This window comes from Borostomias antarcticus (genome assembly GCF_949987555.1).
Source record: "Borostomias antarcticus genome assembly, chromosome: 4".
In the NCBI taxonomy this organism is placed as follows: Eukaryota; Metazoa; Chordata; class Actinopteri; order Stomiiformes; family Stomiidae; genus Borostomias; species Borostomias antarcticus.
In genome coordinates, this window is record NC_140237.1 from 6,964,641 (window position 1) to 6,978,674 (window position 14,034).

General features: G+C 46.6%; 1 protein-coding gene across 1 annotated transcript in view; it reads right to left on the minus strand.

Moving 5' to 3' along the window:
• The window catches only part of ddb1 (damage-specific DNA binding protein 1), a 46,603-nt gene that overhangs the window by 25,529 nt on the left and 7,040 nt on the right, over positions 1 to 14,034 (minus strand). The window contains exons 6-11 of the mRNA XM_084436622.1: positions 12,019 to 12,116; positions 11,119 to 11,277; positions 6,487 to 6,570; positions 6,070 to 6,186; positions 2,154 to 2,256; positions 713 to 788 (exon numbers count right to left, since the gene is read on the minus strand). Coding sequence (XP_084292748.1) covers positions 713 to 788; positions 2,154 to 2,256; positions 6,070 to 6,186; positions 6,487 to 6,570; positions 11,119 to 11,277; positions 12,019 to 12,116 — 637 coding nt within the window. The remainder of the gene's footprint in view (positions 1 to 712; positions 789 to 2,153; positions 2,257 to 6,069; positions 6,187 to 6,486; positions 6,571 to 11,118; positions 11,278 to 12,018; positions 12,117 to 14,034) is intronic.

Sequence of the window (14,034 nt, forward strand, 5' to 3'; positions counted from 1 at the left end):
GGCGCTCCGGGCCAGTGTAACAACTGGATGGGGAGCGCGTTACAAATGCAGTACCTATACCTATACTAGGGCTGTATATCATCTTGGATTTCGCGATACGATACGCATCACGATACACAGGTCACGATTCGATACGTATCACGATACAGAGGTCACGATACAATACGATACGATACGTATTGCGATACACACATCATTTACTGAAAGATTTTAAGTGTTCAAGACTGAAAACTGAATGGCTCAAATGCACTATATAGATAACTCAAACTCAATGACTGGACAGAGAGCTAGCTAATAAATATTTTACATTTGATATCCATGCTTTTTAAACTGTCAACATTGTAGTATTTATGGTTTTTCAAAATTATTTATATGTATGCTTTTTTAACTTAATATTGTAGAATATGCTTTTTAAACTGGATTTAAAAATGTAAATAAAAAAAAATAAAAAAAATAAAATAAAAATTTACAGCGCCCGGCTGTATCGATACTCCGGGCTGAAAGATCGATACAGTATCGTGAGACTACGTACCGCGATGCATCGTTGTATCGATACAATCCTACAGCCCTAACCTATACGCTTGTCCTCCACCCAGGTGGGGGACAATGATACAGTTGCTGATGAAAGGCATTACACTTCAAATCTATTAAAGTTACAATCAATTTATGCAAAAAGAGACCCGGGTTGAAAGAGACTTGATTATCACCCCACCTGGTTTGGCCGACAAAAGACAGGACCAGCATGTCGTCAGTCTCCCTCCCAGCCTGGGAGCGCAGGGGCCACAGACCTGGGCGGAGAAGGGACAGGGACAGGAGAAGGGGAAGGGACAGGAGAAGGGACAGGGACAGGAGAAGGGACAGGGACAGGGACGGGGACAGGGAAAGAACACATGAGTCTCTCAACAACATTCACTACTCAGCTCATGAGAGAGAAAGCATATTTAACCTGGTTCCCTCGCTGACCCGGAGGGCTGCTGGGTCAATCTCTGCATATCATGGATTGGTTAAGTGAGTAATTGCTTCTCATCAGGAGGCCCAGGATGTAGGAGAGTCAGCGTGTGTTGGGCCAAGTTATTTAATAAACCACACAAATTAAACAAGAGCCTGTGGATCTTGAAGTCCTCTGTGTATCAATCAAGAACTGGAAGAAAACGACAGGCTCTAGAGAACAACTGCAAATAAATAGCGTAAGCAAGCTGTTTGTCAACTCAAGGCACTTGTACATTGATGTGGGTTTCATGTGTGTTAGAAGTGCTTTTCAGAATCTAGATTTGTAGATTTGTATACTTGGAAGGATTTGCCTACAAAAAATAAAGTATAGTCATACCAAACTAATCCCTCTCAATGATCACTTAGGTCTCGCTAGAGCGTGTGATGGTGTGTTTTACTCAGAGGCCCCTCCGTCTGGCTGTATTTTGTTGTTGTTCATTCTTTGGGACGTTTCTAGGCGTCGACCTTTGGGCTGTGGGGGTGGGGAGTTGGGGGAAGGTGGGGGTACCCCACGAGTTGCCATATCCGTGCAGTGTAATTCGACTGAATCTAAGTGAGAAGCTAAGATAATTGCGGAGGCAGGACCTAAAATACCAAAATATAGCGCGGCAAAACGCCTAGCTTGTTCAAAAACGAGAGAGAATGTGGGGTTGGCGTTCGACCGCTGGCGAACACTGACGCAGAGGATGGGGATGAAGAGTGACTCGGAGTTGGTTTGTTTTCTGTCAGACAGGTAAGTCACTCTTACTAGCTAAATGTAGGGGGTTAGCTTTTGTTAGCTAGCTGGCTGACATTGATAGCTAGCCAGCCAGCTAAGTTCGCTAGCTAGGCTGGCTGGTCTCGTGCCAATGTGTACTCCCAATAAGACAACGCTAGAAAGTGTCTTCTGGGCGCAATAAAATCAATACAGCAATACATTGCAATATTTTTTTCTGTGATACTGTATCGATTTTCCACGGTACAGTATCGATACAGTAAGATTTTTTTTTTTTGCACAAGGAAAATATACAGAAGACCGAATAGATATAGATAATTAAGGATAGAATTCAGTCATATATACATTATTCTAGGGCCAGACAGTCATTCTGTTATCCAACTTCTGCCTCCTGCTACTTGTTTAGTCTTGCTAGCTGAGCATCTGTTCACCAGAGACGGTTTCAAACCTTTGATTCCCGGCAGGTCGATGCTGGCGTGTTCGTGGATCCCAATCCCATTGCGTATGATCCTCAGAGATCCTTCCTTGAACGCCCCCGAGCAGGTCACCAGCTTGAGTTACAGGAAAGAGAGAGAGAGAGAGGGGGGAGAGGGACAGAGAGAGATGGGAGAGGAAGAGAGAGAGAGAGAGGGGGGAGGAAGAGAGATGGGAGAGGAAGAGAGAGAGAGATGGGAGAGGAAGAGAGAGAGATGGGAGAGGAAGAGAGAGATGGGAGAGGAAGAGAGAGATGGGAGAGGAAGAGAGAGATGGGAGAGGAACAGAGAGAGATGGGAGAGGAAGAGAGAGAGAGGGGGGAGGAAGAGAGAGATGGGAGAGGAAGAGAGAGAGAGATGGGAGAGGAAGAGAGAGATGGGAGAGGAAGAGAGATGGGAGAGGAAGAGAGAGATGGGAGAGGAACAGAGAGATGAGAGGAAGAGAGAGAGATGGGAGAGGAAGAGAGAGAGATGAGGGGAAGAGAGAGAGATAGGAGAGGAAGAGAGAGAGAGAGAGAGAGAGGGGAGAGGAACAGAGAGATGGGAGAGGAAGAGAGAGAGAGGGGAGAGGAAGAGAGATGGGAGAGGAACAGAGAGATGGGAGAGGAAGAGAGAGAGATGAGAGGAAGAGAGAGAGATAGGAGAGGAAGAGAGAGAGAGAGAGAGAGAGAGGGGAGAGGAACAGAGAGATGGGAGAGGAAGAGAGAGAGAGGGGAGAGGAAGAGAGAGAGAGAGGGGAGAGGAAGAGAGAGAGAGGGGAGAGGAAGAGAGAGAGAGGGGAGAGGAAGAGAGAGATTGGAGAGAGGAAGAGAGAGAGAGAGAGGGGAGAGGAAGAGAGAGAGAGGGGAGAGGAAGAGAGAGAGAGGGGAGATAGGAAGAGAGAGAGATGGGAGAGGAAGAGAGAGAGAGAGGGGAGAGGAAGAGAGAGATGGGAGAGGAAGAGAGAGAGAGAGGGGAGAGGAAGAGAGAGAGGGGAGAGGAAGAGAGAGAGGGGAGAGGAAGAGAGAGAGGGGAGAGGAAGAGAGAGAGGGGAGAGGAAGAGAGAGAGGGGAGAGGAAGAGAGAGAGGGGAGAGGAAGAGAGAGATGGGAGAGGAACAGAGAGATGGGAGAGGAAGAGAGAGATGGGAGAGGAACAGAGAGATGGGAGAGGAAGAGAGAGAGGGGAGAGGAAGAGAGAGATGGGAGAGGAACAGAGAGATGGGAGAGGAAGAGAGAGATGGGAGAGGAACAGAGAGATGGGAGAGGAAGAGAGAGATGGGAGAGGAAGAGAGAGAGAGGGGAGAGGAAGAGAGAGAGGGGAATGGGTGGCTTGTGTGTGTACGGAACTGGATACACTGACAACACCCAGTTAGTCAAGTAAAAATACACCAATTCTCATTCCTGACTGGAACTTTGAAACAACTTGAATGTTTGTCTACTTGGGAGAGTTGTTGTATTACGCTCTAATGATATTGTAATGTTCCTTGTAGGCAGCCTTATTTGAGGAGGGTTCTCGTAATGCACCTGCTGCCTCTCAATAGTGTCCTGCTCACCTCAGGGCTGTGTTCTACCTGCTCACCTCAGGGCTGGGTTCTACCTGCTCAGGCCTGGGTTCTACCTGCTCCCCTCAGGGCTGGGTTCTACCTGCTCACCTCAGGGCTGTTCTACCTGCTCACCTCAGGGCTGGGTTCTACCTGCTCACCTCAGGGCTGTGTTCTACCTGCTCACCTCAGGGCTGGGTTCTACCTGCTCCCCTCAGGGCTGGGTTCTACCTGCTCCCCTCAGGGCTGGGTTCTACCTGCTCCCCTCAGGGCTGGGTTCTACCTGCTCCCCTCAGGGCTGTTCTACCTGCTCACCTCAGGGCTGGGTTCTACCTGCTCACCTCAGGGCTGGGTTCTACCTGCTCAGGGCTGGGTTCTACCTGCTCAGGGCTGGGTTCTACCTGCTCAGAGCTGTGTTCTACCTGCTCAGGGCTGTTCTACCTGCTCACCTCAGGGCTGGGTTCTACCTGCTCAGGGCTGGGTTCTACCTGCTCAGGGCTGGGTTCTACCTGCTCAGGGCTGGGTTCTACCTGCTCAGAGCTGTGTTCTACCTGCTCACCTCAGGGCTGGGTTCTAACTGCTCAGGGCTGGGTTCTACCTGCTCAGGGCTGGGTTCTACCTGCTCAGGGCTGGGTTCTACCTGCTCAGAGCTGTGTTCTACCTGCTCACCTCAGGGCTGGGTTCTACCTGCTCAGGGCTGTTCTACCTGCTCACCTCAGGGCTGGGTTCTACCTGCTCAGAGCTGTGTTCTACCTGCTCCCCTCAGGGCTGTGTTCTACCTGCTCCCCTCAGGGCTGGGTTCTACCTGCTCCCCTCAGGGCTGGGTTCTACCTGCTCAGGGCTGTTCTACCTGCTCCCCTCAGGGCTGGGTTCTACCTGCTCACCTCAGGGCTGTGTTCTACCTGCTCCCCTCAGGGCTGGGTTCTACCTGCTCACCTCAGGGCTGGGTTCTACCTGCTCACCTCAGGGCTGGGTTCTACCTGCTCCCCTCAGGGCTGGGTTCTACCTGATCACCTCAGAGCTGTGTTCTACCTGCTCACCTCAGGGCTGGGTTCTAACTGCTTTTCTTTACATCTTATAGACAAATGATTGTTCTAGCCGTCACGCCATCAGATTCATCGTCAAGTATGCTGATGATTCCGCCATCGTCAGCCTGCTCGGCGGTGATGAAGTTGCTCATGGCCAAGTTCTTGATGACTTCCTGTCCTGGTGCAATGAAGCCTTTCTTCAACTCAATGTTTCTAAGACAAAGGAGATCTGCATCGACTACAGGCGTCCATCTCCTAGTCCTGAGCGTGGCGTTGTCCTCGGTCAGCCAGTTGACCTGCTGACTCATTACAAATATCTTGGTATTTGTAATGAGGCAACGCCTGTACTGTCTAAGGAACCTGGACAGATTTCAGGTCCATAGGACCTTGATGAAATTGTACTACTGCGCTTTTATTGAATGTATTATTTCCTTTTCTATTATTTGTTGGTACAGTAACCTCTGTGTCGAGGATAAGAATTCCCTTGGGACGATAGTAAAGGTGGCTTCAAAATTAGCCAGAGTAAAGTTTAACAGCCTTGATCAGATTTTCGAACTGCAGGTGCTCAAGAAAGCCAATCCCATTTGCATGGACACTTCTCATCCTCTCAGCTCCGAGTACAAACTGCTTCCATGGGGCTCTCGCTTTCTGGCCCTCGTGACCCCAAAAAGAAAAACTTTTAATAAAAGTGAAAAGTACTCCTTCGTGCCTTCGTCAGATCTTTGAATGCTGCTGAGAGGAAGAGGGAATAGCTCTCTATCTGTCTCTCTATCTGTCTCTCTATCTGTCTCTCTATCTGTCTCTCTATCTGTCTATCTATCTACATCCAGCACTTATTTATTCTTGCAGGCCAGCCTCTATTTCCTTTTATCTATGAGTCTTTATCTATGAGTTTGTTACCTGTCACGGTAAATTATATTCACTCTCACTGTCAATCTGTTCCTGTTGTGTTGTTTTTAATTGTGATGATGTATGATTTATGTGTGCTGTACTCAAAATCGCCCTATGGGGACAACAGATGAAGTGAACTTGAACTTGAATAAAACTGAGTTGCAGTAATTGCCACATTTGGATTTGAATTACAATTGGGGAATTACTAATTAAGTAATAATTAGTAATTCCCCATTTGGAAAATATGGCAACATGATATACAGACTTAAACTTTCAATAAAGTATCAACTGGAAATCATTTAATACAGAACAACTCTTTTTAAGGTTATGGGGCAGTTCGATTAATGTTTGATGTTAATGTTGTGGGGTAGTTAGTTGAGCATCTAGATCTTCTATAGGGAGAGTCCAGATCATCTGTTAGAGAAAAATGTCCCTTCATGTGTCCCCTCACCTGTCCCTGGCCCTGCCTCTCCAGGTCCACCACACACATGTCCACGATGGGCCCCAGGTTGGTGAAGGTCTCCATCACAGCCACGTACGAGCCCTGGTCGTTGCTGTCCACGTTGAGCTGGGCCAGAGAAGACCACATCCTCATTACATATCTGAACGGACTGCTCAAACAAAGTCCAAAAGCCTTTGCATTCATCAGGCTAATATCAAAGAGTGAATCGGACGTGCAGCTGACTAATGTCCCAGTTTACAAGGTAAAGGACAGGGTTGTGAAAGCCCTCGCCACTTCCTTATTGTATTTTGCACTGTAAGTCAAGTAAGACTCTATATCAGCTACATTCTGAAAGCTGGAGAGACGTCAAAACCCACTCATCATACGCACCGTCTCAACATGATCCGGCCGTATGTTTCTGCTCACCTTAACCAGCTGGGAGTCCCCCAGCCTGGAGCCCACAAACACCACGCCGTTGTCCAGGTAGGTCAGGCACTCTGCGATGGAGGTCTGTGGGAGGAACGGACAGACATCCATCAGACCGGCATGTTCGGATTTCTTTGACATTTATTTAAATACGTCGTGTACAACGTGAGGAGTTTCTCCAAAGTGCCTGGAATGAAGTCAGAAAGGTCTGCACCAAGGTTATAATAGTTTTGCTTTTTTCATTTTTCGTTTTTATTTTTATATCGTTTTAACTTTTTGTTTTCAATTTCAGTTTAGTTTTGATTTGTTTTAAAGCAGGTTTGCTAGTTTAGTTTTTTTTTTTTTTTTTTTTTTTTTAAATGCTTAGTTTTAGTTAGTTTTTATTAGTTTCAGTATTAGTTTTAGTTGTTTTTTCTTCTGCGCTAGCCTCATGAGACTATCCTGATCTCACAAGCTCATTTCACACTCCGTGTTAAACAATCCATCTGGCGCACGTCAGGTTACTTCTGCGTAGGGGCACAAATAAAATAAATTGGAGGATAGATTTCATATCCACCCAAAAGACTAGGCTTATGTATGAAATGAAAAAGACTAAAACTAAGGACATTTTCTCAATAATTTTAGTTTATTTTAGTTAGTTTTGTAAACACACAATACAGTTTTAGTTAGTTATCGTTTTTTTGTAAAGTCTAGTTTTTATTTTTATTTCAGTTAACTAAAATGTTTTTTCACACCTAGTTTTCGTTTTTTAGTTAGTTTTCGTTAACTATAATAACCTTGTTCTGCACCGATCTGTTACACTCCCAGTTAGAGCAGAAACAAGTGTTTGAGAATCTCGGAGAGCCCCTTCATACTCAGCCCTCAACTGCCTCCAGGGGAACAGGCTCTGTGCACCAGCTCCACTACTTCCTGAAAGGAAGTGGGCATCTTTATTTCCTGTCCTATACTATTGGATTAAGTGATTTATCAGGTGTGCGCTGGGTGTACCGCACACCTGATCAATCACTTAATCCAATAGTATAGGACAGGAAATAAAGATGCCCACTTCCTTTCAGGAAGTAGTGGAGCTGGTGCACAGAGCCTATAACCACGTTTGTGGCGCTAAACCAGTTAAGAACCAACTGGCCAATTAAGTGGGGTGTATTTTCGAGCGGTGGAGCCCCCGGTGGCGTCTGGTGGGTACTGTTGCCAGGTAGAGAGCCAGAGCCAGCAAAGCGCTGCTAGACGCTGTCACCACGGGCATGCCCTGCTAATTAGGGCACTGCAGAACTGTGAGTTGCACTCAGAAATGAACCCCCCCACAGGAAAACTACTGCACGCTCTCACACACACACACACACACGAACGCACACGAACGCACACGAACGCACACGCGCACACACGCACACACAGCAGGGAGCGCTGAGGCACGGAGAGAAGGAGAGCAATACTGTCAGAGGCACAAATTTAAATGAATACAATATTTAAGCTGACGCAACCAGAACACATGACAGGGCAGTCAGCACCACTATAAGACACAACGCGCACACTGGACTAAATTGCTGCTTAGCACATTGTGTGTGTGGTGTGTGTGTGTGTGTGTGTGTGTGTGTGTGTGGGTGTGTGTGAGAGTGAGAGAGAGAGAGAGAAGATAAGAGAAGGGCAATATTTTGGCCGACGCAACCAACGGGTTAACAGAATGTAACCTTTATCTAGGTTTTAATTCATCGTTCAAGCGACGGGTCAGTTGTGTAGGACGCACCTAATCACACGGTACCTGGTCATAAACGCACCAAATCATCTGACCTTCGACCCGCTGGGCCTCCTTTGTGCCCCCATGTCTGACCCCGTCTAGAGGAAGTGGCCTATGGCTCCCTTTGGGCTGTCTGGTATGATGGAAACCTGTTGATTGGCTACTGTCCTATAGCGTACTAGGCTGAAGCATATGATCTGCGCATTCAAACAATTACTGGCTTTTCACAGTGCACAATTTAATAAAATGTTATACTGGAGATATATAGAAAAAAAAAGGGAAAAAAAAGTGCAGTAGCCCGCAGGTGCAAAAGGAGCTAGTTAAAAGGTCAAGGGAAGAGATACGTTTTTAGGTTTCTTTTAAAACTATTCAGCGAGCTGGCTTCCCTGATATCTATAGGTATTGTGTTCCACAGCTTTGGGCCATAACTGATGAAGACTACACTCCTGATCTTCTTCTGACTGATGCTGGGAACTTCTAGTGAACCAGCAGTGGATGATCACAGTGTTCTTGAAGGCACGTAGTTGACAAGGGAGTTATTAGCAATGTAGCTCGGTCCTCGCCCATTAAGGGCTTCGTATATTAGGAGGAGGACTTTAATATCAACTCTACATGTTACTGGAACCCGATGCAGAGCAGCTCAGACTGGACTAATGAGCTCTCTCCTCTTGGTTTTTGTTGATAGTTGGGCTGTAGAGTTTTGAAGGAGCTGAAGTGTGTCAGTGTTGTTTTTTTGCAGCAGTACTGGCCGTCTATAGCAGAGTGGGTCAGGGGCTGAGTGCTAGGGTCCAAGGGTGCTAGGGTCTAAGGGTGCTAGGGTCTAAAGCAGAGAGGGTCAGGTGCTAAGTGCTAGGGTCTAAGGGTGCTAGGGTCTAAGGGTGCTAGGGTCCAAGGGTGCCGTGGTTATTGGTGACCCCACAAGTAGATCTGCTGCTTGAATGACACACAGAGGACCCATAACGCAGGCTACTTGCATTTCTAATCATCATATTATTTCTGAGGGATTTAATGCATAGATCCAGCCCGGGGATATCTTTTTATTTATTTATTTATTATTCGTAATCTTATTTTTGGAAATCATTTTGAGATCTGAGGCTATTCATAAAACATCTGGGGCTGAAGTTACGGCTGGCCAGTCCTAACGACGCCACTCTGCTGTCACGTCCTGGATTCAAACCGACCATTTTTACAACCACTGGCCCGGAATTGTGTGAAATGAGAAACAAATACGATTGACCCTTTCAATGGAACTTTCGGTCACTAGGGCAACGACGTCTTGCGCCCCAGTAAACTGTGGGGTCATTGTGTTGAACAGGAACATCCCGTGAGATGGTCTCTAGCTGGAGGGCTGGGTATCGAGTCCAAATTTCAAGAATTGATTTGATTCCGATTCACAAGGTTCAGAATCGATTATCACGATTCAATTCGATTCGATATCGATTCGGTTAGTGTTACTAAAACACTTTTCTTTTTTTTTTTTGCTGTAACCTTAATTACATGACTGCCAAGTTATGCAACACATCAACACTAGGGCTGGGTATCGATACTGATTTCCAAAAATGAACGAATGAATGAATCGTTGAATGAACAAATGAACTATTCATTCCTTCATTTATTAACTCATTCATTAAATAAAAGATCGATTTTGGGATTCATGAATCGATTCTGAATCATTTGATTGATTCAGAATCGATTCGTAGTTGTTGTTTTTTTAACCCAGCCCCGTCTATCTGTCTGGTACCTCTCCCAGCCCCGTCTATCTGTCTGGTACCTCTCCCAGCCCCGTCTATCTGTCTGGTACCTCTCCCAGCCCCATCTATCTGTCTGGTACCTCTCCCAGCCCCGTCTATCTGTCTGGTACCTCTCCCAGCCCCGTCTATCTGTCTGGTACCTCTCCCAGCCCCGTCTATCTGTCTGGTACCTCTCCCAGCCCCGTCTATCTGTCTGGTACCTCTCCCAGCCCCATCTATCTGTCTGGTACCTCTCCCAGCCCCATCCCTCTGTCTGGTACCTCTCCCAGCCCCATCCCTCTGTCTGGTACCTCTCCCAGCCCAGCCCCATCTATGGCTCCGTGTGCTACTAACCCTGTTCTGCCTTCCCTCTCCCTAGTGCCTCTCTCTCTCCCTCCTATCTTCTAACCAGGTCCAGTGGATGCCCCACTGTCACCAATAGACCACCCTGAGTCCGATAGATACCCCTGTATCTGCTGCAGATGTCGTAGCAAATTAGTTAACACACACACACGCACGCACACACAGACATACAACAGTCCACTTCCGGCCTTAGGCCTGGGTCCAGTACCCCCTTCCCCTCACCCTACCCCGGGTCCGTATCCTCTTCCTACCCCAACCCTACCCCTGACCCCTGCCTCTACCTGGACCCAGGCACACTCACACACACACTGACATACACCAGTCCTGGGCTCAGATCCCCTCACCCTAACCCGGGTCCGTATCCTTTTCCTACCCCCACCCTACCCAAACCCCTGCCTCTATCTGGGCCCAGGCACATTTATGCACACACAGACATACACCAATGTTTGCCATGTCTCTCCTATGATGTTATTAGCCTCTCTTACTCTGAAAATGTAATTTAATGTTATTTATTGCTCTATAAATGTTCTTAGCCGGTAGACAAACATACTCCAGGAGCTTGCTCGATCGCCTCGTTGAGAGGGGTCAGGGAAGAATTTTTACAGCTCACTTATCTGGCCCTCGGGTGATTACTGTTTTTTTGCTTCCCTCTGGAATATGTAGGGGTGGGATGTATGCCCACCTCCCTTGTTCTCTGTAAAGCGCATTGTGTTGCCTCTGGGTATGAAATGCGCTATATAAATAAAGCTTTGATTGATTGATTGATCTGTCTGGTACCTCTCCCAGTCCCATCTATCTGTCTGGTACCTCTCCCAGCAGCTCCACCCTCAGGTCCTTCAGCACCACGCTCCCGTCCATCTGCTCCTCCTTCTCCAGCAGCAGCATGAACAGACGGCCCTCCATGTCCCCCAGCAGGTAGCGCGAGCCGTTGGGGTCCACGCGGTTGTGGCACACGATGGTGCTTTGCTACGGGATACATTGGAAATCAAACCCGTGAACTGAGGTTGTAGCGCAGGTCGGTGTGGATGGGCGGAGTGGGAAAGAGAACGGACGCAGTGGGAATCCTGGCTGCCTGTTCTAATGGTGCGTTCGTTTAGAACTGGGAGGTGGCAAATTGCGACTTGCTACTAGGAATGATTAAATAAAACACCGCATGAACTCGCACTTCCTCGTCGCAAATTCGGATATGTTTCTCAGCCCCCAGTTGCTCGAATGCACTAGATATAACTAGGTAACTGTGATATAATGGTATATAGATATAACTAGGTAACTGATATAATGGTATATAGATATAACTAGGTAACTGATATAATGGTATATAGATATAACTAGGTAACTGTGATATAATGGTATATAGATATAACTAGGTAACTGTGATATAATGGTATATAGATATAACTAGGTAACTGTGATATAATGGTATATAGATATAACTAGGTAACTGTGATATAATGGTATATAGCTCGAATGCACACAGGTCGGTATTTTGCCACTTGCGACTTGCCACCTCCGACCACAAACGAACGCACCATAAGCTTTGCTAGCGTCTCCGTGAGCGTGTGTTTGTGCATTGATCCAAATAAATACAGCTGATTATGTTCCTGCAACCATCACCGACTTGCTCTTTTGTTTGTTAAAGCGAGGACAACATAACGAGCTGGATGAATTATGAAAAGAGAAGACGTTTCAAAGAGAGGTGGGTGTTACCTTGATGGTCGGAGGTGCAATAGCCAAGTATTTGTCTCCGTTGTGATAGGTGATAGATTCTTGTCCAATGATAATAGCACCCCCAAATGGCTCTGGCACTGAAAGACAGACACATAAAACATTCAATTGGGGTGTGGATCACATGATAACATTTTATCTATTTATTCATTCAATTATGCTCTGTAAATGTCTTAGAACAGCTTTAGTGAAAGACAAAGTAATGCATGCTGCTTTGAAGCACTGACCGGGGCTCCAGAGACTGACCATTCTGTCCAGTGAGACCACATGTTCAGCAGCCCTGGGTCACATTTACATTTTCTTTTCTTTTTCGGAGTGCAGAACATTTCCAGCACCTATGGGCTCAGTTTAGGCTGCCTAGGCCAGTAGTGGTATGAACACGGGGCCATACATGGGGCGGAGGTATAGCTCAGTCGGTAGAGCGTTCAGTGATCGTAGGGTCGGTGGTTCGAATCCCGGCTCCTCCTGACTACCTGTCGAAGTGTCCTTGGGCAAGACACTGAACGCCAAATTTGCTCCCAATGAGCAGGCAAGCGCCTTGCATGGCAGCTGCCGCCATTGGTGGGTGAATGGCGCTCCGGGCCAGTGTAACAACTGGATGGGGAGCGCGTTACAAATGCAGTACCTACCTAACACAACAAATGTCCATTTGTTCAACATGTCTAGTGCACCTTCAGAGGACTGTGTGGAGAGGCAGGTGGAAAAGCACAAATCCAGGAAAGGCCTTTGTGAATGAACCATTTATCGAGTGGTTTAGTGAACTGTAGAATACACGGTCACGCTGGCATTCAGAAGCTGTCTTTGCTCATGTCTGTGTCGTGTATTTTAAAGGGGCCATTCAATCAAAAAGGCATTTTTATAGGGAGCCAAAGCTGGATAGGAAAAAGGTAAGGCAACGCATGGCTGTTGTACTGTGCTTAATATTTGCCTTTCAAACGAGACACTCCTTCACATTAGCGCCTAAAAAGTTATTGAAAGGTAATTTTATTTACAACAGCGTATGAAATTGAAGTATAGAGCCGCAAGCGCCAATGAGACGGGGTCCTACAGATCCAGAGAAGGACCCCTGATAAATATGCAACACTAAACAAACGCCTGTTGCAATTTCTCTGATTGAACATGGGCCAGTCAGTGTGAAAAGCCAGGTGTCCTCAGGGCTCTAAGCTGACATGTTGCACTAGGAGCACATGTGCTCCTAAATGAAAAACTGTAGGAGCACAGAAAGAAATGAGAAATTTAGGAGCGCAACGAACATTTTTAAATAACACTTTTTTATTAGCAACACACACCTACTGCCTTGGCCTACTGCCAACAACAATAAACAATAATAACCTGCTCACCATAGGAGCTCTCATCCTCTCATACTATACTATTCCCACACACTTCATCATGTGCATTGGTCCTAATGAAGACTATACTATTCCCACACACTTCATCATGTGCATTGGTCCTAATGAAGACTATACTATTCCCACACACTTCATCAGGTGCATTGGTCCTAATGAAGACTATACTATTCCCACACACTTCATCATGTGCATTGGTCCTTATGAAGACTATGGCCCAATCCCAATACCCCTTAGCCCTAGCCCTTGGCCCCACCCCTACATTGTACGTGTTCATGCGTAGGGTAGTGTGTCTCATCCCACTTTTAGCTTCTAGGACAAGGGAGCATATCGAGGGCTAGTGGATGTTTAAACAGTCCTCCAAAACGAGCGTTTTCAGATGCCGACTTGAAACCGAGGGGTAGATGAAAACTCACACAATGCTTTGCGAACTTAGGCAGGGATATGAAACATAGCTGCCGGTGCCGTGAAAAAACGTGGGAAGAAAGCCCAATATCTTCGCAAATAATCATTAAAAAATTGTAAAATCTGTGGAAAAGCTTAGTTTAGTGTAGATGCAAAGGGACATGTCATTGGATCGTTATGACACGCATTAAAGGGAAAAAAAAAAAAAAAATGTACGATGTAAACGGTATTTCATTGTGTTTTGATG